General features: G+C 39.1%; 1 protein-coding gene across 4 annotated transcripts in view; it reads left to right on the top strand.

The window, feature by feature from the left end:
• The first annotated feature begins 4,506 nt into the window (after positions 1-4,506).
• The window catches only part of U2surp (U2 snRNP associated SURP domain containing), a 50,200-nt gene continuing 27,720 nt past the window's right edge, over positions 4,507-26,986 (top strand). The window contains exons 1-13 of one of the 4 annotated variants that reach the window (XM_031346348.1): positions 4,534-4,681; positions 12,427-12,471; positions 14,219-14,350; positions 19,299-19,397; positions 21,631-21,745; positions 22,403-22,536; positions 23,286-23,353; positions 24,018-24,112; positions 24,195-24,227; positions 24,323-24,405; positions 25,038-25,203; positions 25,382-25,593; positions 26,512-26,555. In XM_031346348.1, coding sequence (XP_031202208.1) covers positions 4,637-4,681; positions 12,427-12,471; positions 14,219-14,350; positions 19,299-19,397; positions 21,631-21,745; positions 22,403-22,536; positions 23,286-23,353; positions 24,018-24,112; positions 24,195-24,227; positions 24,323-24,405; positions 25,038-25,203; positions 25,382-25,593; positions 26,512-26,555 — 1,271 coding nt within the window. In that variant the 5' untranslated portion in view covers positions 4,534-4,636. Of the gene's footprint in view, positions 4,682-12,426; positions 12,472-14,218; positions 14,351-19,298; positions 19,398-21,630; positions 21,746-22,402; positions 22,537-23,285; positions 23,354-24,017; positions 24,113-24,194; positions 24,231-24,322; positions 24,406-25,037; positions 25,204-25,381; positions 25,594-26,511; positions 26,556-26,986 lie in introns of all 4 variants that reach the window. The other 3 variants (XM_031346347.1, XM_031346350.1, XM_031346351.1) reach the window with 3 other exon arrangements.

Raw genomic sequence — 26,986 nt, 5'->3', positions numbered from 1 at the left:
ACTTGGGTGTTTTTCTCAGGCCCATTTACCAAGTGACTCGGAAAGCTGCTAGCTCTGTGTGGGGCCTGGAACAGAAGGCTCTTCAACAGGTCCAGGCTGCTGTGCAGGCTGCTCTACCACTTGGACCATATGATCTAGCAGACCTGATGGTACTTGAGGTGTCTGTGGCAGATTGAGATGCTGTTTGGTGCCTCTGGCAGGCCCCTGTAGGTGAATCACAGAAGATACCTTTGGGATTTTGGAGCAAAGCTCTACCATCATCCGCAGACTATTGTCCTTTTGAAAAACAGCTCTGGGCCTTAGTGGAAACTGAACGTTTGACAATAGGACACCAAGTTACTATGAGAACTGAACTACCCATCATGAGCTGGGTGTTATCAGACCCTCTAAGTCATAAAGTAGAATGTGCAAAGCAGCAGTCTATTATCAAATGGAAGTGGTATATATGTGATCAGGCCTGAGCAGGTCCTGAAGGCATGAACAAGTTACGTGAAGATGCTCAAATGCCTATGGTTTCTACTCTTGTCACAATGCCATCTACTGCCAAGCAAGCACCTATAGCCTCATGGGGTGTTCCCTATGATTGGCTGACTGAAGAAGACTAGGACCTGGTTTACTGATGGCTCTGCACGTTATGTAGGCAACACCCAGAAGTGGACAGCTGTAGCATTACAACCCCTTTCTGGGACAACCGTGAAAGATACAGGCGAAGGAAAATCTTCACAAAAGGCAGAACTTCAGGCAGTACACATGGTATTACAGTTTGTTTGCAAGAAGAAATGGCCAGATGTATGATTGTTCATACATGGGCTGTAGCCAGTGGACTGGCTGGATGGTCAAGGACCTGGAAAGGTCATGATTAGAAATTTGGTGAGAAAGACATCTGGGGAAGAAATATGTAGATAGATCTCTCCAAATGGGCAAAAGATGTGAAGATATTTGTGTCCCATGTAAATGCTCACCAAAAGGTGACTTCAGCTGAGGAGAAGTTCAGTAATCAAGTGGATAAGATGACCCATCCTGTGGACAGTCAGCATCTTTCCCCAGCCATCCCTGTCATTGCTCAATGGGCATATGAACAAAGTGGCCATGGTGGCTGAGATGGAAGTTATGCTCGGCTCAACAACATGGACTTCGACTCACCAAGGCTGACCTGGCTACAGCTGCTGCTGAATGCCAGATCTGCCAACAGCAGAGACCAACACTGAGGCCCAGATATATAGCACCATTCCTTTAGGTAACCAGCCAGCAACCTGGTGACAGGTTGTCTACACTGGACTACTTCCTCTGTGGAAAGGATGTTTTGTTCTTACTAGAGTAGATACTTATTCTGGTTATGGATTTGCCTTTCCTGCATGTAATGCTTCTGCCAAGAACACCATCCGTGGACTCACAGGATGCCTTATCCATCGTCATGATATTCCACACAGTATTGCTTCTGATCAAGGAACTCATTTCACAGCCAGAGAAATTGACAGTGGGACTACAATCATGGAATCCACTGGTCTTACCATGTTCCCCATCATCCCGAAGCAGCTGGTCTGATAGAAAGATGGAATGGCCTTTTGAAGACACAATTACAGTGCCAATTAGGTGGCAGCAGCATGGAGGGCTAGGACAGAGTTCTTCAGAAGGCAGTATATGCTTTGAATCAGTGTCCAATATATGGTACAGTTTCTCCCATAGCCAGGATCCATGGGTCCAGGAATCAAGGGGTGGAAAAGGGAATAGTTCCACTCACTGTCATTCCTAGTGACCCTCTAGGAAAATTTTTGCTTCCTGTCCCCACAACTCTAGGTTCTGCTGGCCTTGAAGTTTTGGCTCCAGAAGAGGGAGTGTTCCTACCAGGAGCCACAAACATTCCATTGAACTGGAAGCTCAGACATCTCCTGGTCATTTTGGGCTTCTAATGCCCTTAAACCAACAGGCTAAGAAAGGAATAACAGTGTTAGGAGGAGAATAGATCCAGATTACCATGGGGAAATTGTATTGCCTCTCCACAATGGAGGTAAGCAGGATTTTGTCTGGAGTGCAGGGGATCCCTTAGGGCATCTCTTAGTATTACTATGTCCTGTGATTAAAATCAATGGGAAATTACAATAGCCTAATCCAAGCAGGATGACAAAGAACACAGACCCATCAGGAATGAAGGTATGTGTCACTCCTCCAGGAAAAGAGCCAAGACCTGCTGAGGTACTTGCCGAGGGGGAAGGAATACAGAATGGGTAGTAGAGGAAGGTAGTTGTAAATACCAGCTAAGGCCACGTAATCAGTTGCTGAAACAAGGATTATAAAGTGGTATGAATGATTCTCTTTTACTTTGTTAAGAATACATTTTGTCTTTCAATTTAACATCAATTGGTATTTGAAGATAGTAAAAGGTTCCCAAGGGGCCTTGCCCCATTGTACATTTATAAATGCATTTGTGATTATACAAGGAATAGTTTTATCATGTTAGGTGTATTCATGACCTTGTTGTTTCATGTGGACATGAAATATTATTTGTATCAAGTTGACAAGGGTTGGATTGTGGTGGCTATTCCTGGTTATCAATTTGACTATATCTGGAATGAAATACAATCCAGAATTGGAAGGCTCACCTGTGATCCTGATCTTGAGGATCAGGATCTTGAAAAGCTTAGGCTCAGGCAAAGTAGTACAGGTCTTTAATCCCAGGAGACTAAGGCAAGTCCCGGATCCAGGTGTGTTAGTATACACCTTTAATCTGGGTCACACCTTCTGCTGGAGGCCTACATAGGACACTGGAAGAAGGAGGGCTCACTCTTCTTCACCCACTTGCCTTGTGGGACTGAGCAACAGCTAGATCCTTGGACCTCCATTCACAGCTGCTGCTGACCATTGTTGGGGAGTTGAACTCCAGACTGTAAGTCATCAACAAATTCCCTTACTATATAGGGACTACTCTTAAGTTCTGTGACTCTAGAGAACCCCAACTAATACAAATATATTTTAAGTAAAACTGTGATATGAATGCTGTAGGGTAGGTTTCAGGATTTGTTCCTAATTTATTATTGGAACCCTGATTTTTTGGTTGATGGGGTAAAGTGAAAGAGGGTGGGGTGGGGGTGACCAGGGAAGCATTTAGACTAAGAGGTTACATTACTGAATTCTCTAAAAAGGTCAATAAAGTCTGGTGGTAGGTGCTGAGGTATAAACAAACAAGGCACGGGGTAGAAGCCATAATAACAGGAAGCCAATGATCAGAAAGAAACAATTGCTATACATCAAAGTACAGTAGAATACGGTCCTGTGCCTTCCAGCCCGAATGAATTTATTTCCATTCTCAGATCCTGTCACACATCTCCAATTCTGAGCTTCTTCTCTCAGTCTGACTCTCATCTGTAATTGAAATCTAGGTGATGGCACACGTATTTACTCCCAGCACTTGGGAGGCAGATCTCCGAGTTTGAGGTCAGCCTGGTCAGCAGGACAGCCAGGGGTGCTATGCAGAGAAACAGTCTGAAAAAACCAAAACCAGCTGGGCGGTGGTGGCGCATGCCTTTAATCCCAGCACTTGGGAAGCAGAGGCAGGCAGATTTCTGAGTTCGAGGCCAGCCTGGTCTACAGAGTGAGTTCCAGGACAGCCAGGGATACACAGAGAAACCCTGTCTCGAAAAACCAAAACCAAACCAACCAACCAACCAAACAAAAAACTCAAAACCCAAAACAAAACCAACCTTCACTCATTCCCGGTTCCCTCCAATTAACAAAAAGCTTAGGCATGGTGGCCCAAGACTAATTCCCAGGACCTAAGGCAGGAGAATCTGCAGTTCAAGGCTATCTTCTGCTACACAACTTTTGCGACTATGTTTCAAAGAAACAGGTACCGGCAGTCAGAAGTCTCAGAGGGGAAAAAGGCACTTGCTGAGCAAACCTGGCAACCTCATTTCGATCCCCAGATCCCACCAACTCCTTCAAATTGTCCTTTAACCTCCGCACAGTTGCTAGGGCGTGTCTGTGCTGCACAGTCACAATAAACAAATGCTCGATTTAGAACAGGGTCTATATTACGATACCCCCACCCCCACGTCTATGCAGGTACCATGCTCAGCTTCCTAAACTTCCGATTACCCTGGTTTGTCTCAACGCTGCAGTCACTGCTCACCATTTTTTAACGTGAGCGGATTGCAAATTTGCCTTCCCACCAAGGTCTGTGCTCCCGAGGGACCGTGACGCAAACAAGTGTCTCGACGATCTGACTTATTAGCCGAGGTGAGACACTCAGCTCACGTGGCTACTGCAATTCTTTTAAAAGAGCAGCTTCCTCTCCCCCTGCAGGAAGTAGCACCCGCTCGCACTTAACGCCGGCTGGCTCTAGGAAGAAAATGACTGAATTATCAATTGGCCTTGAAAGTCGGGTCAAGGAGAGTTCCCTAAATTCCGCAGGCGCGTGACGTGACCAGACGCCGCAATTCACCGGAAGAAGGGAGGGGTGGGCGGGGCGCGTCCAGCGCCTTGACGCGGAAGTCACGCGGCCCGGCGCCGCTGAGTTCTCTACTTCGGCATTCGGCTATTCGGCCTGGCAGGTTTCTGGCGCGCTCCGCTTAATATCTGTTCTTTCGGTGCTCGACTCACCCGCGCTGCTGCCTCCGCTGAAGGAGGAGCAAAGCTCAAGATGGCCGACAAAACGCCAGGCGGATCTCAGAAGGCCAGTTCAAAGGTAGTTTCTTAGAGATCTCCGTCAGTCAGTGGGTCTTTCCCTGTGGTCAAGGGCCTACAGAAATCTCTGGTCTTCGAGAGCTTACTGGGGTGAGGGACTAAGGCCTGTTCACCACACTGGGCCTGGGACCGCTGCACCAAGGTGCGCAGGTTGAGAGGCCCGAGAGCGCGCGTCCGTCCCGGCTGGGATTCAGCCTCCCACTAGCGTGCCTGCTGGCGAGCGGGGCTTGCCCCTCCTTTGGCTTTGGGGTCAGACCTGTGATTGAGAGGTGGTCCGCCGTCCTTGTGTCGCCCCTTGCTGCTCTCGGAGGCCGCGGGCTAGAGTCTGGGAGAGGCGGGAAGGTTCCCGGTCTTAAATGCCTGTTCCTTCCCCTCATCCCCCTTCTTTATTTTGGTTCTCTCTCGCTCCTGGCCTTACACAGTTTCTGTCATTATCTCCCAGGAAATTAGCCTGGACGGTTGCAAGTGTGTGGGAGAGGCCCGCCAGAGGAGGGCCTGGGGTTGGGACGTGCAGAGGGAGCCGCTCTCTGAGCCTCTGGGTTAGTGCCACACTTCACATGTGGTTTTTCCTCTCACTTCCCAGGAAGTGAAAAGTGAACGTCGCTTTTGAGGGCCGCAGACCCTGGGTCTCTATCAGTTTGTGGGGTTTCCACTGGAAAGGAAAAGTACGGTAGACCTGGAAATTGCCCTTGTATTTGAGTTTATTGGGAGCCCTGTGCATTGCTTGGGAAACCGTTGAACTATGAAAGCAATTTAGCGTTAGTAAGGTTGTGTTAACAGTTGGTACTAGTTGCCATTTTGGCCAGCGCGTTTAATCCTGTTTATTTATTTATCTACCCAGTATTATTTTGCTTTGAGATTCTTATCCCCATCTCGGGATTAAAGATGCTAAGTACTGCCATGAACCAGTTGTGAGGCTTTAGATGCAGAGACAAGGAGTTGGATAACACTTAAAAGAGTTTAGGGTCTTAAAAGTGTATGATTATCTGCTTGCATTTGCTGCTTGGTTTGAAAAACAAACCAAACTTGCTCTCTTTCTAATAAGGCTGACGTTTACTTATTTATTTTTAAATTTTTGCCATTTTGCTGAGTGATTGCCCCATATTTACTTTGCAAATAGTAATGGCCTTACTAGACAGTTTTTAGTTAGGTGAAACTGTGTTGTGCTTACACCAGACCTTTACTATAAGTCAGTTTCCTTCTTCTCCAGTAGTTTTTCCCTCCCCTTTCTAGGGGAGAAAGTGAATGACAGGTATCTCATGCTGCCACTCCTCCTTTCAGACCCACGACAAAAACAGCTACCCACATCCATAATTACTCTTTGTTTTGTTTTTTTCTTCTCAAAGCATTAAGTTTTCCCTATGTGAGGCCTGGATAGATTGAAAACTTTTCAAAGTATGTATTCAGACCTCCTCCCAAAAGAATACTTCTCAGGATTCTGCATGTGTAGTTTTTAAGTATTAAGTAACTTGTTGGATTTTTCCATTAACACTTTTGTTAATTTATAGTCCTTTAGATGTCACCAAAGTGTTCCTTACTCGTGTCTGTAAAGGGAACATTTAGACTCTGAGGTTTTTGTTTTTATTTTTATTTTTTTCAAGACAGGGTTTCTCTGTGTAGCCCTGGCTGTCCGAGAATGCACTCTATAGACTCAGAAATCCGTCTGCCTTTGCCTCCCAAGTGCTGGGATTAAAGGCGTACAACACCACTGTCTGGCTCTTTTTTTTTTTTTTTTTAATCATCTCTTGTGTAACACTTTCTGAGGAGATGTGAACAGACGTCTACTTGCTCTAGGTAGAGAACTGACAGGAAGATACCAGCAAAGTCCAGCTTGGTGACCCAGTGTGTTTTAATGGGTTTACTTACAGGAGTATGGAATAGACGTTATTTACAGGGACAGAAATGATTTCAAAATAGCTACTTGCAGTTGGTCTGAGCTTTTTCCAGGCAGCTCAGCTTTTCTGAGAGTCTTCCGGGTAGCTTAGCTGGTCTGTTTCAGGTGGCTTGGCTAGGCTGAGAGTATCTCTTAACACTCTTCACTACTTATTCCCTTGTAGAGTATCTGGTTGGTTTCAGGGACTTCCTGAAAATTTTGGATTGTTTATTTTCTGAGTGTCTCTGCGGGATGGAATGCTCTCATCCATATTAGCATATTCTGTGTCTTAAGATCTGCTCTCCTACATGGATGCTTAGCTTGGAGACAATTGCTGCACAGCACAATCAAAAGTTGTCTTATAGAGGGAAATGAATCAAACAGGAAATAGTGAATCTTTGAGCATATAGTTCTGAATTGACAGACTGGGTACTAGTAAAAAATAGTAATGCTTAAAAAATAGTAAAATTAGAATCTATTCATAGCTTGAAATTCCTATTTATTTCCTGTGTGTGTGTGTGTGTGTGTGTGTGTGTGTGTGTGTATGACATGGAGATTTAAGTGTGAAAAATAGTTTGCCAGCTTGAAACTGAACCTTTAATATGTCATGATTGTAATTTTATCTTAAAATATAAAATGGCTCAACTTTTTAGTGGTTAGCTGTGTTTTGAGTGGAAGTAGGAAGTATGGCACCACCTCTCCCATTTCTGAGAGACAGGATCTTACTATGTAGCCCAGGCTATCTGTGGACTCATTGTGTAGCCTAAACTGGCCTTGGACTCTAATCAGAGTACTAGGATTACAGGCCTGAACATCATGTCCAGCTTAAATTAACTCCTTCCTTTTTTTTCTTTCTTTCCTTTCTTCCTTGCTCCCTTCCTTCCATTTTTCTTAGACATGGTCTAATGGGCTAGCCTCAAACTCCCTATGGATGACTTTGAACTCTTGCTCTTTTTTTTTTTTTTTTTTTTTTTTTTTGGTTTTTCGAGACAGGGTTTCTCTGTATAGCCCTGGCTGTCCTGGAGCTCACTCTGTAGACCAGGCTGGCCTCGAACTCAGAAATCCACCTGCCTCTGCCTCCCAAGTGCTGGGATTAAAGGCGTGCGCCACCACGCCCGGCTTGAACTCTTGCTCTTTATGTCTTCCATATCCTGAGTGCTGGGAATACAGGCATGTACCACCTCCTCTGGTATATAAGGATCAAGCCCATGGCCTTGTGAATGCTGGACAAGTACTGTACTAATGGAGTTATTACATCCTTGGCCTCTGACTTTCTGTTTTCTTGATTAGTATGTTTTAGACTTAATTTTAGATACACTTATTTTATGTATATGAATGTTTTGAGTGAATGTACATCACATGTGTGTCTGACATCCGAGGAGTCAGAAGAAGGTGTCAGCCCCTCGGAACTGGAATTCCTAGTGGTTATAAGCTAATTGTGCCCTAGTTCTCTGCAAGAGCAACAAGCACTCCTAACTCCTCCAACTTTGTTTTTTAGACTTATTTTATGCATATAATGTTTGTCTCTGTGTCACACATTTCTGGTGCTTGTCAGAAGGTGGCATTAGATCCCCTGAAATTAGAGTTATATACCATGTAGATCCTGGGAATCTTGGGAATCTCTGCAAGAGAAAGTAACAAACATTCTAAACTGTTTTTTTGTTTTGTTTTGTTTTGTTTTGTTTTTTCCAGTTTTTGAGACAGGGTTTCTCTGTATAGCCCTGGCTGTCCTGGAACTCACTCTGTAGACCAGGCTGGCCTTGAACTCGGAAATCCACCTACCTCTGCCTCCCAAGTGCTGGGATTAAAGGCGTGCACCATCACCACCTGACCATTCTAAACTTTTGAGCAGTGCTTCTCAACCTTCCTAATGCTGTGATGATCCCACCATAAAATTATTTTTGTTGCTACTTTATAACTAATTCTGCTACTGTTATGAATCCTAATGTAAATCTGTGGTTTTTGGTGGTCTTAGGCCACCCCTGTGAAAGGGTAGTTTGACCTCCACTAGAGGGGTCATGACACACAGGAACCCTGAGAACCACTCTTTTAGATCCTGTTTTAGACTTGAACCCACGACACCTTTTTGTTAGATTATGAGTGTTGGTGTTAAAAAATATGCTCTTACTGGACTGATTTGTTTTCTAAAAACTTATCTTTTAATTCTTTTGGCTTTCATTTCTGGAACTCTTCCCCTTGGAAAGTAAACCTTAGAAAATACAGCCTCTTGCCTTAGTGGTAGGTGAATGAAGACGTCATTCATTTGCTGTGCAAGTTGAAGACTTCTGTTTTTCTAAACTTTTTTACAAAGAGCATAATTTAAAATAAATTAAAATTAATATTGGAGTTTGTCTCTTAAACTGTGTTGCTGGGAATCGATTCTATGATCTTGCACACATTGAGTGCACCCTCTGTCTCTGAGGTACATCTTCACCCTGGAAATAACACTTTCGAAAGCTAGTGATACTTGAGGCTATTGTCAGAATTATAGGTTTGTTCCTTAACTTTTAAGAAAATTTAGAGACATCAAACATGTATTAAAGCATTTTCTATTTGATAGTATTTTGGAGTGTGAGTCAATAATTAAAACATTGAGATGCTCTTGAAAGCATTAAAACATTCTGTATAATATAGTTAATTATTATCAAACATTAGTTTATGAGATAGGTGTTTTGCCTGCATGCATGTCTGCACCATGTGTATGGCTGGCACCCACAGAGGCCCAGAAAAAGGAGTTACAGATGATTGTGACCTGCAGTGTAGATGTTTGGCTTTCAACCCGGGTCCTCTGAATAGTAGCCAGTGCTCTTTAATCATTGAGCAATCTCTCTAGCCCCAAAGTGTATGCGTTTTTTGTTGCTGTGTTAAGTCAAAACCTTGGTTTGTGGCTTGAATAGCTACTTATTAATGGGAGGTCAGAGTGGTGCGTAGCCTAGAGTGTTGCGTTTTGGGGAGGTACTTGTATCACATGTTATATATGTCAGTGGTTATATTGAAACTCTTTAGCTTCCGAGATCAGACGAGATCGGGTGTGTTCAGGGTGGTATGGCCGTAGACTGAATCAATTGTTAAATGCACGTTCATGGGAAGAATAAAAGGAACTAAGGCGGGAAAGATGATTGGGCTAAATTGTGGAGGGATAGGGATCTGAATGTAGGAAATAACGAGGGGCTTGAAAGTCCTTTAGGAGAGTTATACTCAAATAATAAGTTAGAAAGAATTTGGAGACCCAGTGGTTAAGGTCCTGCATTGCTGGATCTGTGAGGGGTTACCCCAGATACGGTCACAGCCATTCCTAGAAGCTTTCCCCAGTAATCCTTCTTTCCCTGATAGGTTAAGATTTGCCTGGCCAGATATGCTCTTGATGGTATAATCACATTGTTTCAACTTTCTTTTTTTTCTTTAGACATGGCTCAGCAGGTAAAGGTGATTCTTATCAAGCCTGGTGACTTGAGTTTTATCCCTCCACTCAGGTAGTAGAAGGAGAGAACTTCTACACATTATCTTTTGACCTTCATAAGACAGACAGACAGACAGACAGACAGACTCAGGTAATAGAAGGAGAGAACTTCTACACATTATCTTTTGACCTTCATAAGACAGACTGACAGACGGACTCAGGTAATAGGAGAGAACTTCTACACATTATCTTTTGACCTTCATAAGACAGACAGACAGACAGACACACAGACAGACAGACACACAGACAGACAGACACACACACACACACACACACACACACACACACACACACACACATCCTATGCACATAAACATCTATGACCCTCACTTTGCTTTGCATGTCTTTGTTGATCATAGTCTAAAATTACTCAGATTTGAGTGTCTAGTAGCTGCAGCAGCATATCTCTGGTAAATGGTTTGCAGTATGACTTTTTAATTGAAATGAGAAAGAGGTCCTGCTGTTGCTACTTTAAAATTGAACTCCTTACTTTTGATTTTGAAATTTACCAACTTGATGGGCAGTTATTTAAGTGATAACCTTTCTAAATTTTTGGTTTACATTGTTATTTACGTATTGTAATGTTTTCATCCCAAGCCCTGCCCACATGCCAAGGCATTGAATGGAGGTCAGAGGCTCTCTTGTGGGAGCTGGTTCTCTCACCAGGTGGATCAGACAAGTCCCTTTATCTGCTGTCCGTGTTCCTAAGAGATAGTCTTGATGATTAGATTACAAGTGTCTTTGAGTCAGAAAAGATTTAACTATGTGGAAACAGGCAGAGTACCTGGTGGCTTTTATTTTTAAATCATAGAAATGAAAACAGAAAGAAGTCCTAGAAAAAGCTGTTACTGTGAGGGAGATTAGGGAGATGCTGCCCTTTTAAGCTGCTCTCTAGCAAGCTGCTGCTGCTAAGTAAACCTTAGCTATCTTGGCAGTCCTCTTGAGACTTGCCAAAATCCCTTTGGGATTTTGAGCTGTTAAATAAGTTGTATTACAAATATAAATAATTCTGGATAATTTTAATGTGGTTTTAGTACTGAGTTTCCTACCAGGAATGAGTCTTCAAAAGGTGATTTGAGTGAATGATTGTTTTGAATAAAGTTTGTGGGTTTTTTCTTCCAAATAAACTTTAAAGTTAGTTTCTAGATATTTCTATCTTTTGTTATGATATTATTATTGTTATCTAGGGCTAATACTAATGTATTGGAAAGCTTTTTTGTCTATTACCCTGTTGGCTGAATTCATCTTTTGTAAAAGTAGGTATTTGTTATTTTGAATTTTCTAATTTCCAGATAACTACAGATTCTAAGGTGTGTTTCACAGAGTATAGATGGTAATTCCCCCAACCTCACATCAGCTTTATTTTTGAGAAAAGTTAGCTAGAAAAGAAAAATTACAGGGGAGGCCATAATTAAAAACTGAGGACGAACCATAGACAGAGCCAGGACAAAGGTAGGAGGGACCTTCATGCTTGCTGCTTTGTACTAATTTTTGTCTAAGGCTCAGTACAGTGTGTTTTAGAGAAATAAATGTTGTAGAAGATGTAACAATACTAATAAAGCCTGTATACTCTGAAGTGTGTCATTTAAGAGAAAATTATGTGAAATTATAACAGTTGATATAACTAAAACATGGTGTTATTTGAAGACAGTTCATTTCTGGTAGCCTGTGGCATATTTTATTAGAAATAGCTAGCTAGTGTGCTCGCTCTGCCTTTCTGTCTCTGTGTCTGTCTGTCTGTCTCTGTCAGGCTGGCCCCAAACTCACAGAGGCCCTTCTGCCTCTGCCTTGTGAGTGCTGGGTCTAAATGAGCACCGAGTGTACCAGCCTGGCAGAAGCAGCTCTCATAACAAGTTGAAAGATAGAAATTTTGAGATTTGATGATAAGGCTTTTCTTTTCTTAAACTAGTTTTACAGTGAATATTGTGTTTTCTCCTGGGCAGTGAAGTGTGTGTGTGTGTGTGTGTGTGTGTGCGTGTGTGTGTTCTTGCTGTTACAACCCATTATTTATGTTTGCTCTGACTGACTAGAAGAAGAGAGGGTGATTTCTCTTGTAGTAAGTTGCTGCTATGGCAATATTAGTGTTAGGACTTGTGAGAAAGAAGCCTTTGTACAAGTGTTTTGTTATGAACAGTGGATTGGTTCCCAGCCTGTGGTATGCCAAGGTAATTATATTTCAGATTTCTGATTAGTATTTGTGTAATATGTTTAGAAATATGGATTATTAATTTTGAAGAATTGATTTAGCACATTGGATTACAACTTTTTTTTTGTAAGCCAGAGAGTACCATTGTTTAGCTGAAAAGCAGTGGCTGAAAACTAGGGACTATTAAACCTTGCATCTGAAGAAACAGTGGAGAAAGAAATTTTCTGGTACTTCAAATATTTGCTTTTGTTGTTTTGATAATTGTAGAGCCGATCATCGGATGCTCATTCATCTGGATCTTCAGATGCACATGTAAGTATAAAAGAAAGTCTTTTTCTTTATATATGTATGAGTTACATGGTAAATGAATACAGTTATATGTGTGAACATTTGTGTCTTCCTTTGTGTTTGGCTTACATAAACTCCTTCAAATTGCATTTGAAACTTGACACGTATTTAATTTTTTATTTTGCTTATAAAATTCTGTATTCATAAATGACCCTTTTCTTGCTGCACCTTGTACCTGCCTTTTGAACTTCCTGCAAATCAGCTGGCATAGAGCATGCTGGTTACTTCTTTCTCATGCCATAATGTTCTACTATAGAAAGACTTGTTTGTTTTCTTAGTTTTTTTTTGTTTAAAGTTTTTTGGCATTTTGAATACTGCAATAAATATTTTTTCACATTATAGCAATATTCAAAATATTATATGCAGATTCCTACTACAAGTTGTTGAGCATTTTCAGGAGTGTGTGAACTCAGAATTATTTTATAATAGGAGCTTTGGCAGATGGCTCAGTAGGTAAAGTGCTCAACACAGTACCAGTGTGGAAATTGGTCATGTTTCATTTCATCTTTGTTCTGGGATATGGAGATAGGTAGGTAGGTGGATCCCTGGAGCACCCTGGCCACCCAGCAACCATGACTGTTGAGTTCCAGGTTCAGTGAGAGACTTTGTCTCAAAAACAAAAACAAAACAAACAAAACAAAGGTGGCAAGTGACTAAGGAAGATGGATATTATACACCAACTTCTGGTCTCTAAACTCATGCACAAACAAGTGCACATATGCTCTTTCGCATGCCTCATGTAGGCCAAAATAAACCCCTTTTGTACAAATGCCAAGGCATTATTCACCTTTTTCATTGTGCTTGCATTTTCCCTGCTAGTGCAGAAACAACTGGTAGGCAAACTTTAGGCACATTAGCATGAATCAAGGAAGTGACTCAAAAATATACTATTGTATTCACTCCCATCTTGTACAGTAAAATATGCTAGCTTAAGAATATTTCAGTAGGGGGGGCTGGTGAGATGGCTCAGCGGGTAAGATCACTTTTGTTCTTCCGAAGGTCATGAGTTCAAATCCCAGCAACCACATGGTGCCTCACAACCACCAATGAGATCTGATGCCCTCTTCTGGTGTATCTGAAGCCAGCTACAGTGTACTTGTGTATAATAATAAATAAATCTTTAAAAAAAAAAAGAATATTTCAGTGGGTGAGCCTAGGTGGGGGCCATGCCTGTAAACCCAGAATTTGGGAGGATAAAGCAGAAAGATCATGGGATCAGGAAATTGAAGCTGACTTACTACTCAAAAAAAAAAAAAATGAGTATTATTTTTAATGAGGTTATAAAATACTTAAGACTCAATTCATGTATGGGTCTTTCATTTTCATATCCTGTGTAATGAGATAAGTGCATATAAGGTCGGCTACTATCAGAGTATGAAGATGCAAATCTGTTTTATGAACTACCCTTCTTGAAAGAATGCCTGACATACAAACTTATCTGACTTGGGTATTTGACAGATATTTTCTTAGCTGAAGGGAAGAACCTGTTACTTCAAGAGTAACAAATGTTTCCAGTGTGATATTTGAGCTTTCTATGGCAAGTTGGAGTTCATGAAAACTTCTTAAGGAATTTACTTATCAACTTGGTGGTGTTAGTAATGTGTTTTTAGACAATAGTGAAAATTGTCAGTATGTAGACACTTTGGATTAATTTTAGTTTTTAGTACTGTGGATGTCATATTTGAAACCATTTTTAAAACTTTATCTGAAGATGGATGCATCTGGACCCTCAGATAGTGATATGCCAAGTCGAACACGACCTAAAAGCCCAAGAAAACACAATTATAGAAATGAAAGTGCCCGGGAAAGCCTTTGTGATTCTCCTCATCAGAATCTCTCAAGAGTGAGTATTGCTGAAGACAAAGGACGGCTGACGGTTTTGCTCTGTCCTTGATTGAATATGGTGGTTTGTACTTGGTTCTTTTTTTGATATTTTGAGACAGGGTCTCACTACGTCGTAGCTCTGGCTGTCCTGAAACTAGCTCTGTAAAACAGACTGGCCTCAAACTCACAGATCTATGCCTACCCCTGCCTCTTGAGTGCTGGGATTAAAGATGTATTGCCACCACTGCCGGAACTTGTTTATGCTATTTGAAATTAATATTCTTTATTAATAACTCCCATTTATTGAAAGAAAAATGTGTAGCTCATATTAGATGTTTCACTAAAGGTGTTTAATTTTTTATTTTATTTTTTTGAAAAATAAACATTTGACTATAAAGTGATTATTGTCATATTTATTGAGTTTTTAGAAGCATTCAGGTAGCTGGGCAGTGGTGGTGCACGCCTTTAATCCTAGCACTCGGGAGGCAGAGGCAGGCAGATCTCTGAGCTTAAAGCCAGCCTGGTTTACAGAATTAGTTCCAGGACAGCCAGAGCTGCACAGGGAAATTCTGTCTTCAAAAAATAAAACAAAACAACAAAAAAAGAGATATTTAGGCAATTAAGACACTCTTTGGATCTGGTGAAATTGCTCAGAAAGGTGCTGGCTAGGTAACCCTAGAAACAAGTTGTATTCCTAGAGCCTATATACAGATGGATGGAGAGAAATAACTTTACAAAGTTGTCTTCTAACCTCTACACACATGCCTTGGCATGCACATCCACCTATCTACAACATGCATATATATACACACAATATAAAAAAGGATGTATTCCTAATGCTCTGAGAGCTTATGTTCACTTTGAAAACAAACAAGAAGAGATATTAATCACTTGGATAAGTGGAGTCCTAGGACAATCAGGAACACAGAAAGAAGTTCTCTGTGCTTGTGTGTGTGTTGTATACATACGTGTGTGCAGGTGCAAGCAGAGGCCAAAGGTCAACATTGGACATCTTTCTCAGTCACTCCACGTTGTCTATTAAGAACCAGGGTCCCTTACCAAATCTAGAATTCCTCTTCTGTTAAGGCAGCTTGGCTAGTGCATGTGCATGGTGGTTACAGACACATTCTCCACCCCCACTGCCTTTTTGCATAGGTGCTGGGGACCCATGTTGGGTCCCCATTGGTCGAGACATTTTACTGACTGAGTTTCAATCTCCCCAGCCCTTGAGAATTGGGCTCATTACTACAGAGCATCCCTCAGGTCTTCTAGTTTCTAAAATCTATGTAAAATAAATTTTCTTGAGGTAGATATATAGAAGTTAGTGTACTTGTCTAGGATGTATGAGGTCCTAGGTTCAATTCCTATCACTATTTTAAAGTATACAACATAAAAAATTTTCTTGTGAAAAAACTCAGAAAATATTAAGTCACCAGCCAGTCAGCATTTAGCACTGGTCATACCTTTTTTATTTAGCACTGGTCATACTTTTTTTTTTTTTTTTTTTTAAAAAAGACAGGAATTCTTAATGTAGACCAGGATAGCTTTGAATTCACAAAGATTGTCTACTTCTGTCTCCCAGAGTGCTGGGATTAAAGACATGTTCCACCATGCCATAGGATTACATCTTTAAAAAAAACTTTTTTTTTTTTTTTTAGTATTTTTATTTCAGCAAAACCTAACTTTTACATAAAAGATTATATTTTTCATTTGAATAAACATTCAGTAATTATTTTTTTGCCATTTCTCTCTTAGCTATATGAACTAAATTTGAGCATGCAAACTTTGTTTCTCTTCTTTCTCCTTTCTTCTTCTTCCTCTTCTTTCTCCTTTCTTTGTCACTTCCTTCTATTTTTCTTCTCCATCTTGGTTTGAGAAGGGGTTTCTCTGTAGTCCTGGCTGTCTTGAAACTTGTTCTATAGACCAGGCTGTCTTGAACTCAGATCTTCCTGCTTCTGGCTCCTGAATGCTGGGATTAAAGGTGTGTGCCACCCTGCCTGGCTACAAATTTAGTTTCTTAGAATTTAGTTTCATAGAAATTCTTTCAATTTCAATGTATTCTTCATTTGAAGCTAACTGTAATTTCCGTGAATGGTGGCAAGGCAAGTTTTCTTTTTTGAGGAAAAGATGGTTTTGAATCTGTTTGAAAATTTGATCGTTGGGGCTGGAGAGATGGCTCAGTGGTTAAGAGCACTTTTGCCCAGGGCCGTAGGTTTAGGTCCCACTACCCAACAGGTGACTTCCAACTCTCTGTAAACTCCAGTTGCAGGGCTCTGGCATGCTCTCTGTCTCATTGTGCATCAGGCACACACATAGCGCACCTGCTTGCGTATGTGCCGGCAAAAAACTCAGAAAATAGAAATCTTTTTTTTTTTAAGATTTATTTATTATATGTAAGTACACTATAGCTGTCTTCAGATACCCCAGAAGAGGGCGTCAGATCTCATCACGGATGGTTGTGAGCCACCATGTGGTTGCTGGGATTTGAACTCAAGACCTTTGGAAGAGCAGTTGGTGCTCTTAACCGCTGAGCCATCTCTCCAGCCCCAGAAAATAGAAATCTTAAAAGAGGGAGAGAAAAAGAAATGACTTTTGTGTTTTAACCGCTTATCTTTCACAGAGAGCTTTTAGTGTAACCTTCAAAATAGGTGGCCTCAATGTTTCTCACCATAGTATACTTCCAAAGTCTGATTTAGTACTTTGTTAGCTTCTCATTTTAGTAAGGAAAACTTGAGATTTCAGTATTTTAGGCTGTATTTAATTAACCACCCTACCTTTTACATTCGTGAATCCCAAGTAACATGAAACAACTGAAGACCTATAGACTACTTAGATCAGATTTCTGAAGGAAACTATTTCTAAATTGTACAAAGGGAAGCTTGAGTAAAATGTTTCTTTGAACTCACTAGGTGGCTCAAGTTGTAAGGGTTCTTGACACCAAACTTGATGACTCCAGCTTGCTGCTTGGGACCTACATGGTGGCTGCAGAGAACTAGCTCTCTTAAGTTCTTTAGCCTTCACACATATGCTTTGGCACATGTGCCCTGTCTCTCATATGCATACACATAAAAATGAAAAAGCAAAAGATCTTTGTGAATTCAGGGCTGTCCTGGTCTACATTAAGAGTTCCTGTCTTCAAAGTATAATTAATTCTTTTAAAATAAATGAGAATTTCACATGTATATATGTATATATATACATATATTTATGCATTTATATCAAATTCACCCTCCATTCTTCCCCTCCCAGTCCCTCTCACACCCCCCTTCCTGACTTCATGCACTTTTCCTTAATTTTTAAAACTTTAAATAAAATTATATCTTTTTCCCCTTCTTGTTCCTCCCTCTATCCCCTCCTGTGTTCCCACCTCCTGACTTCCTCTCAAATTCATGCCCCTTTTCTTTATTATTATTGCTTTGTGTATATATACATGTATATGTATATATACATATATATTTAGTCATTTATATATACATATATATGTATATATACACATAAATGACTAAATACAAGCTGCTGAGCTGTTTTAGTGTTGCTTGTGCATGTATGATTTCAGGGCTGACCTCTTGGTATTGTCAAACCAGTTGTAGGCCTCATCCATGGGGAAGACTAAAATCGCCTTCCTTCCTACTCAGAAGTCTTTAGTTGCCTGGCTTCTGGCTGGAGGTAGGGCCACTTCAGCATGTCTGTTGGTGTTATTTCAGGTCATGTTTAGGCAGTCAAAGAAGGTTTCATGGGTGTCATTTCTAGGAGACAATCAGCAGACTTCCTGGTCTCTGGCTCGTAAGTTCTGTTCCTTCAGTTGTGTTTTAGATATATTCCTCGGGCTTGAGTACCCTTCAGTCAGTTAGTTATTCCCTGTATTTTGAACAGTTGTAGTTTCTGCAGTAGTCTCTCACTGTTGCAAAGAGAAGCGTCTGTGAGGGTGCGAGCTGCACTATCCGGCAAGGCAGCTCCTGAGTCTGGTCCACACAGCTTCGCTGTGCTGTGAAGATGGCAGTGACAGGGACAGGATAGAAGAGTGAAGAAGGAATCCTACTCTATTCTTTAAACCCCGTGTGTTTACTCAGTGCTGCCAGGTACAGTTTTCTTATTTAAATTGACTCATTTATCTCAACTGGTTGGCATGAGAAGCTTATTGGATTTTTTATTTTTTACAATTATGACTTTTGGAATATTTTCATATACATGAGGTATCTTGGACATAGGACCCCAACACTAAACAAAATTCACCTCTGTCTTATATCCATCTTTACATATAGCCCAAAGGTAACTTGTTGCACAGTATTTTACACCTGGATTTTGACTGCAACCTGTTCTTTGAGATCAGGTATAAAATGTTCCATTTGTGGTATTGAGTGTTTCTGATTTTGGATTTTCATATTAGGAATGTTCATGTGTGTTCAAAAATATTGATAAAGATTTATATATGCTGGAATCTGAATGTAAAGTAGATGGTACATTCTCAATAAAAAATTATGTTTATATCAGTGTTTTCAATAAATGAGATACTTAAATTATAAACAGATGTGATGTGATTTTAATACCTGATATGGAAGTAGATGGCAGCTTCCTGAGAGTGGAAAGGACGCCCTTCCCATTTGAGGGTGTTTCTTGTTGTAGCTACCATTGCCTACAGATGTCTTTGTCTGAGCTTTTTTTTCCTCCTAAGCCTTGGTTTTTATTTCTTTGTTATTTTAACCTTCATTTCCCTTCAAAAAATGGCTCTTGTCTGTAACTAACTTTGAGTTAGGAAATAAAAAGCATCCCTTAATTAGTGGATATTTACATCAGAATGATGCCTGATAGGGATCTAAGTTTGGAGTATGCCAGCTTTTCTTTGCGTTGGTACTTCAAATTAGAAACTCTTCTAAAGATGAAGTTATCAATTAAAGCGTGTTAAATTTATAGGTAACATTAAAATGTGTTTGTAAAGACAAAATAATCTTTTTGCTTTTTTTTTACAGCCTCTTCTAGAAAACAAGCTTAAAGCATTCAGTATTGGAAAAATGAGCACAGCAAAGCGAACTCTAAGTAAGAAGGAGCAAGAGGAACTGAAGAAGAAGGTATTGTGTGAAGTCTATTTTAGGTTACACTTAGAAGTGAATGTGGAGGGGAGCAGTAGCAGCCATTTTTCCTGAAGAATTTGACTTCTTGATGTTTGCAACTCTACACGAGTCAAATCTTTAACACAAGGAATGTTCAGAATTTGGGTTCAGCTTCTCTACCTGTCTTCTAATCTATATCTCTATGTGATGATGTGTTCTTGTTGTCAAAGTGTGTGTTTGTGTGTGCGTGCACCAGTGTATTGAACCCGTCTCCCTCAGATGAATGCTGTGGGGTCAGAGTCAGAGTACTTTTCTCCGTTTATCGGGGTTTTTTTTTTTTTCCTTCGAGACAGAGTTTCTCTGTGTAGCCCTGGCTGTCCTGGAACTCACTCTGTAGACCAGGCTGACCTCGAACTCAGAAATCCGCCTGCCTCTGCCTCCCAAGTGCTGGGATTAAAGATGTGTGCCACCACTTATCGTTTTTAATTAAATGGTGTATCTTTGTGATTACTTGTAGGATAGGAACGTTGGACATTTTTATAGCTTCATAGGTTTGTAAAATTCTATTGAGGGATTTGTGGTTTTGCTCTTTGGACATTATATTACAAGTAATGCTGTTAGAATAATGGTATACACAGGTGCATTTTGGTTTTCTGCCATTTGAGACATATTCCTGAAAGGGAAATTGTTGGAGTGGTAAATTAATAAATGTGGTTCTTCTGTACTTGTCATACTGTTCTCTGTAGGGCAGGGACATCTTGTTCTCGGTAATTTGTTAGTGATATCACCACCCCATACACTTGCAAGGAGCAGATCATCTATACTTGAGGGAGTTTTTGCCAGTCTACAATGTGAAAAATGATACCTGAGTATTTGAATTTGCAATTCTTACAGTTGCAATAGAGTTCACCAGCTCCCTGCCTCTGTTTTACTTCTTTTTATTCTCCTTTTTGTTTTATTCTTCCTTGTAAAAACTGTTGTTATAATCAGTTGTCAGTCTTTCCCGACAAGTTCTGTGTTTTTAACCAAGTGTTTTCCTTTCTTTTCCATTTCTGGCCTATAGAGAAATTTCCCTGCATTTTCTTCTAGGATCTGTATTCCTAGGAGAATCCTAGGAGAATTCCTAGATTTTTTCCTAAAATGTAATCTTCATGCAGGTTTTCATGTTATATAATACAAAAAAAATTGATTTTGTTTTATTTTTTTCAGCTAGTTGTCGGTAAGTTAAGCTTGTTTTGTTTCGGGGAAAGCCTGTTTGTTTCCCTCTGACACTAGCTGCTGCTTTATTAATGTATTTACACCTTTATTGAGGAGCACTTTTCTACTTGTTGCTGGATATATTTTCTGATTTGTTCTATTCTGTTTGATTTGGGTTTCTGAGGTAGCTTGCATAGCTTGGGCTGGTCTGGAATTCTGTCTTCCTGTCTGATGTCTGAAGTGATAGGCATGTGCCGCCATTCTCAGCTTGATATTTTACTCATAGATATTTGAGGATGTTTAGATGGTTTATAAGTGAGAATGTCAGTTCTACTTTTTTAAATGCCATGTCAGGAGTACATACTGTGTGGCTTTGCTTCTATTGTATCTTTGATTATTTGTGAATGAAATTTTTGTATTTGATGAATTAAGCCTTGGAGGACTTTTTAAATAGTAATAGGATAATATGTTCTCATATAGTCATTTGTCCTACAGTTTGGCTCTTGATTGCCTTAAAATACATTTACTTATTTATCTGCATGTGGTAAGTTCTTTTCTCCATCTCTAAATTTCTAGCAAAGGAACCAAAGCCTTTTTGTTTTAATTATGTAACATTTAATTATTGGTAGTATATAATGTCCACCAAGTATTAGATACTAGATTTGAGAAGGGAGAGTTTTGTGTATTCTTTTTCTTTTCTTTTTCTTTTTTATGTATATGGATGTTTTGTCTGCTTGTATGTGGTGTGCCTGGTATCCAGAGAGGTCAGAAGGAGGAGTTGATCCCTAAGGACTGGGATTACAGATGGTTGTGAGTTGCCATGTGGGTGCTAGGTCTTGTATTCTTAGGGAGAAGAGCTACTGCTCTTGACTGTTGAGCTTCTCTATGTGGTGTCATTTGCTTGTAAGTGAGGATTTGGCAGGCAGATCTCTGTTCGAGTCTAGTCTGGTCTACCTAATGAGTTCAAGTCTGCCTGGCCTCAAAACAAAGCAAAACAAACCAGTTAAACCCAGACAGCAATTCTCGTGTCACTAATATTTCGTTACATATTTAGGAGGATGAGAAGGCAGCTGCCGAAATTTATGAGGAATTTCTTGCTGCTTTTGAAGGAAGTGACGGTAATAAAGTGAAAACATTTGTTCGAGGCGGGGTTGTTAATGCAGCTAAAGGTAAGTACCAAGATCTGGCTTTGAAAACAAACCTTGGATGATGTGACAACTGATTAATTATGGAAGACATTGGACTTTGAATTTCACTTTTCTTTTCTATTAGCACCCTCTAGTGGTTAGAAAATTAACAATATAAATCACCAAATATGGAATAATGAAGATTAAATTTGATTAGTGGGACTGTATGAAAGAGATAAGAATAAGAGAAAGAAACTAGTACCTTTCAAGTTTAAAAAAAGCAAATTATGTTATAAAATTTTTAATGTTTTATAGTTTTGCTATAAAGTGGTCAAATTGTGATTTTATTTTTTAGGTTGAGTGGTAATCTGTAAATTTAATTTTATATTCAAATCTTAATACTAAAAGCATCTTAATTTTCTTTTTTTTTTTTTAAAAAAAACCATTATTTATTTGTTTATTTTATGTGAGAATACTGTTGCTGTCTTCAGACACACCAGAAGAGGGCATAGAAGCCCATTACAGATCCCATTATAGAGAGATGGTTTGAGCCACATGTGGTTGCTGGGAATTGAACTCAGGACCTCTGGAAGAGCAGCCAGTGTTCTAAACCACTGAGCCATCTCTCCAGCCCGCATCTTAATTTTCTTAAGTAAATTATATGAGATTAGTTTTACAACCTAGTATTTTAAATTTCAGATGAACATGAAACCGATGAAAAAAGAGGTAAAATCTATAAGCCATCTTCAAGGTTTGCAGATCAAAAAAATCCTCCAAATCAGTCATCCAATGAAAGGCCACCATCTCTTCTTGTGATAGAGACCAAAAAGCCCGTAAGTCATTATTAAATAATGGAGCACTTATTTTAGAATTTGGCGTTGTTATTAGTACTTTGAGTGTATATCTACAATACAAAATTTCTTATGGTCGTGAATTAGGTGTTGAGTTTTGATGTCTAACTCAGTAATTCATCTAGATAAGTGGTGATAGATTAGCTTAGGACATGGTAAGGATGGTCTTTGAACATTTGTTACTATGTTTGTATTACATATTGCAAGTCAGAAGTTGAATTTTAAATGTAGGGTAAAATTGTTTTTTTAAACAGTTCTGAATTGTAATCCTAAAATTGTTAGCAACATGTAGTACATGTTTTTCGGGATGTTTTTAGGAACTTTTAGGAGTTACTTAGGAATTGGTGTGTCCATTTTCTAAGTTCTCATTATAGAGTTTTTTGTTCTTCGGAAATAGGAGTTTTATGGGAGATAATAGGTTGATAAATGTGGGATCAGATCACTTGGAGCCACGTTTAGTTAATGAAATATGATTACATTAGTGAGATGGATTTTTCTTGTATGGCTGTCAAAATACCTCTGAAAACAAAAGATAACAGATTCACTGCTGTGTAATTCACACACCTTAAAATTTGTTCTTCAAAGTGTATATAATTAGTGGGCTCTTTTAATATATTCATGGTTACTAAAATATTCCCATTTTGTATTTCCAGAAATATTTATCACTGCAAAAAGTAACCATAAATTTTGTTTAATCTTATTTCAACTATAACTTATTATATTCTTTATAGCCACTGAAGAAAGGGGAGAAGGAAAAGAAAAAAAGCAATTTGGAACTTTTCAAAGAAGAACTAAAACAGTAAGTTTTATAGGAAGAATTCTATCAGGCTGGAGAGATGGCTCAGTGGTTAAGACCACTTGGCTGTTCTTCTAGAAGTCTTGAGGTCAATTCCCAGCAACCACATGGTGCCTCACAACCCTCTATAATGGGATCTGATGCCCTCTTGTGTGTCTGAAGAGAGCAATAGTGTACTCACATACATAAAATAAATAAAAATCTTTAAAAAAAAAAATCTTAAAAGAATTCTGTCATAGGCATATTGGACTTATAATTATAACTATTGGTAGGTGTACTAGTTATTATCAGCTGGCTGAAGCTACAATAGATAGGCTGTGTTTGAAAATCAGTTAGCATTTATTCAGTATCTTGCTGTTTGTAATGTATAGATTTAATTCAGTTGGCTTATTTTCTGTCTGGAAGCCTGTTTGTTCACTGGGGTAGAAGTTAGGTGTCATCAGATCTATTAAGAGCAAAACCGTAAGTAGTAGTTTTATGTTGAATTTCCTTTTCATCCTGAAAGAGTCATCATTCCTGTTTTGTGACTGAGGAGCTCACTAATCTTGGTTATAATTATTGATAATGCAAATAAATACATTATTTGAAGATGATATTTTAGATAAGCTGTTACTAAATATGAATAACTTGTGGCGTACTCTAAGCTGACTATAACTATTTTCAACAGAATTCAGGAAGAACGTGATGAGAGACATAAAACAAAAGGCAGGTTAAGTCGGTTTGAGCCTCCTCAGTCAGACTCTGATGGTCAACGACGTTCTAGTAAGTGATGTTTATTTTAATGCACATATTTATGACTTATTGTCCTAGAAACTAAGAGTTGTTTTCTTTCCCCCCCTTTAAGTGGATGTGCCTTCAAGAAGAAATAGATCGTCTGGTGGTAATACCGATTTTTTGCTTTTTTTAAGTACTAGAAATTGTCTCAACTTTGTATTTTGCAGGGGGTAACTTGTTTTTTTCTCCTTGTTCTAGTTCTTGATGATTATGCACCTGGCTCACATGATGTAGGAGATCCCAGCACTACAAATTTATACCTTGGAAACATTAATCCACAGGTAACATAAGGAAAATAAATTGAATGTTGGCTTATGTTCATTTTTTTTTTGTTGGATAATTAGATAAAATTAAGATTCCCAACTTGACAAATCTGATAGAATTAGATAATATTTAATAATTGTTTTGAAAACTTGGGACTTATTAGTTAGATCCAAATTATTTCCTGTACATTTGTGAAGATGTGTCTTCCTTTTAGTAACTCGTTTGTATTCTTTGAGGCACCTCTTTCTGATAGGTAGCTTGCTTTCTTATGGAGAGCCTGTTTCTTTTTCTCCTTGTTTTCCTGTTCTCTTGTTTAGGCTGGAGCTTGGGCTCCTTGTGTTTCCCGTCTCCCCTGTGCTGTGATTGCACAGGTGTTTAGATTCCAAGATCTTCAAACAGGAAGAGAAATCAGACATGCCTTTGGTTACCCTAGCTGCTTATTTAAATAAAATAGAAGGCTTCTAATATGAGATGCCCTGGTAGGGCAGGGTTTTTGCCAATGTAGAGTTTCCAGTATTTGAATATAATACTATAGCATTAATATGTTGCTTTCTACTTTTTAAAATGATTTTGCCTTCTGGGCTGCCTAGAATTCTTAGTCCCTTCCTTTCTTTTTGTTGCATAACCAAACACTCTGATCTTTTTATAGATGAATGAAGAAATGCTGTGCCAAGAATTTGGAAGATTTGGACCATTAGCTAGTGTAAAAATTATGTGGCCTAGAACTGATGAAGAAAGAGCACGTGAAAGAAATTGTGGCTTTGTGGCTTTTATGAATAGAAGAGATGCTGAAAGAGCTCTAAAAAACTTAAATGGTAAAGTCCTTCTTGTCCATTTGCAGGAGTCAGGTATTTCTTTGGTGTAGAAAATTAGTCATAAAAACTCTGAGAATTGAATCAGATTGGAAAACATACAGAGGAAATTCAATTCAGAAATACTTTTTCTCTGGAGCTTGTCAAAGTAACCTTTTTCCTTTCTTTTTTCCTTTTGTAGGAAAAATGATTATGTCTTTTGAAATGAAGTTAGGTTGGGGTAAAGCTGTACCCATCCCTCCACATCCAATCTACATTCCGCCATCTATGATGGAGCACACACTCCCCCCACCTCCATCCGGACTGCCCTTTAATGCGCAGCCTAGAGAGCGGTTAAAAAACCCCAATGCTCCCATGTTACCACCACCTAAAAACAAGGAGGATTTCGAGAAGGTAATTTTAAAAATGTACATAGGGCTGCATCTAATATGTAAATACTGTATCTGTGGTAGTTTTTCTTTTCAACAATTTTATAGAAATATGTGTGTTATTCTGGCAACGCATAAATAAGTAAATATGTTCCCTGCCTTAGCCCATGAAAACCCTATATTGAAATATTAGGCCATATTTAATATTTTTATTTGTGGCTGCCATTCCCTTTTGACCTCTCGGTAAGCGCACCCTCTTCCCACAGCCCCCACTGTTATATTCAGTGTTTGGATTTACTTTGTTTTGAGAACGTGGTAGTTTTTATTTGGTTAAGTGACTTTTCAATTAAGAAAGCCCACCTAAATAGTTAAATTGTTTAGATGACAGCAAACTAACATAGCTTTCAAGGTCTTGAGTTATTAGACTATATAATAGCATATATGATATTTCAAAAATAGTTAACTAATCTAGTAAAAACAAAGGGTGAATATTTTTCTTTATTAAACATAAAACCAACCTTATTTCAAGTTAGAATTTGTTGGTTCTATTATGAGTTGATTACACTTGAAATGCCAGGGCTGGTTTTAAAGGCTTGGGAACAAAGTAGCAAACTGTATGGTCAGAGGCAGACAGTTAATACTTCACAAATTAAATCTTGATCTGATAATTCTCAGTGTAGTACCTATCTCAGTGCATTGATGTGCATTCTAGCAGGAGTGTTCTGGTGCTTTTGCATTTGGTGAACATTAATTGTTCACTGTGAACACATCCATTTGCATTTATGTAATTGCTTAGTTTATAATTACTTCAGATGCAGTGATTGCCTGCAGAACTTGTGATTAGATGTGTAGTGTTTTCAATGCATATGTATATTTTTGCTTGTTACTTGTTAACAATACTCACATATTCTATGTTTATTATCTGATGTGACTTCATATACAGACTCTGTCGCAAGCCATAGTCAAAGTGGTTATCCCAACAGAAAGGTACATGTTTTTCTTTATTATTACTGATCTAAATATAGACAATATCCCCTTCTGAATTGAAAAGAACTGATGTTGAGGAAAAGGTAATATCTTGACTGAGCAATGGCTCCTTCCCCACTACATTGGGGGATGTTTAGAACACTTTGCAATTTTATGTCATCTTCTCTTTTGTTTTTTATTGTTACCATTTTAGAGTTTTTAAATAGCTTTAGAAATTAGAATATTTAAATAGATTAATGTGGAGCTGTTGGTCTGGTAATTTGAAACTATTGTGAAGGGAAAATAGGTATATAAGTAAAATGAGTTTTAAATTTTAGATAAAATTATAATTTGACCCACTTGGTATCTTGGTTTCTGGGTTATATACATTAAGTATACAATCTTGGTTTTAGATCTTAGTGGAGGTGCAGTTGTATTGTTTTTTTTTTTTT

The sequence above is a fragment of the Mastomys coucha genome, unplaced genomic scaffold, assembly GCF_008632895.1.
Source record: "Mastomys coucha isolate ucsf_1 unplaced genomic scaffold, UCSF_Mcou_1 pScaffold23, whole genome shotgun sequence".
NCBI lineage: Eukaryota > Metazoa > Chordata > Mammalia > Rodentia > Muridae > Mastomys > Mastomys coucha.
This window is presented reverse-complemented; position numbering and strand designations above follow the sequence as displayed.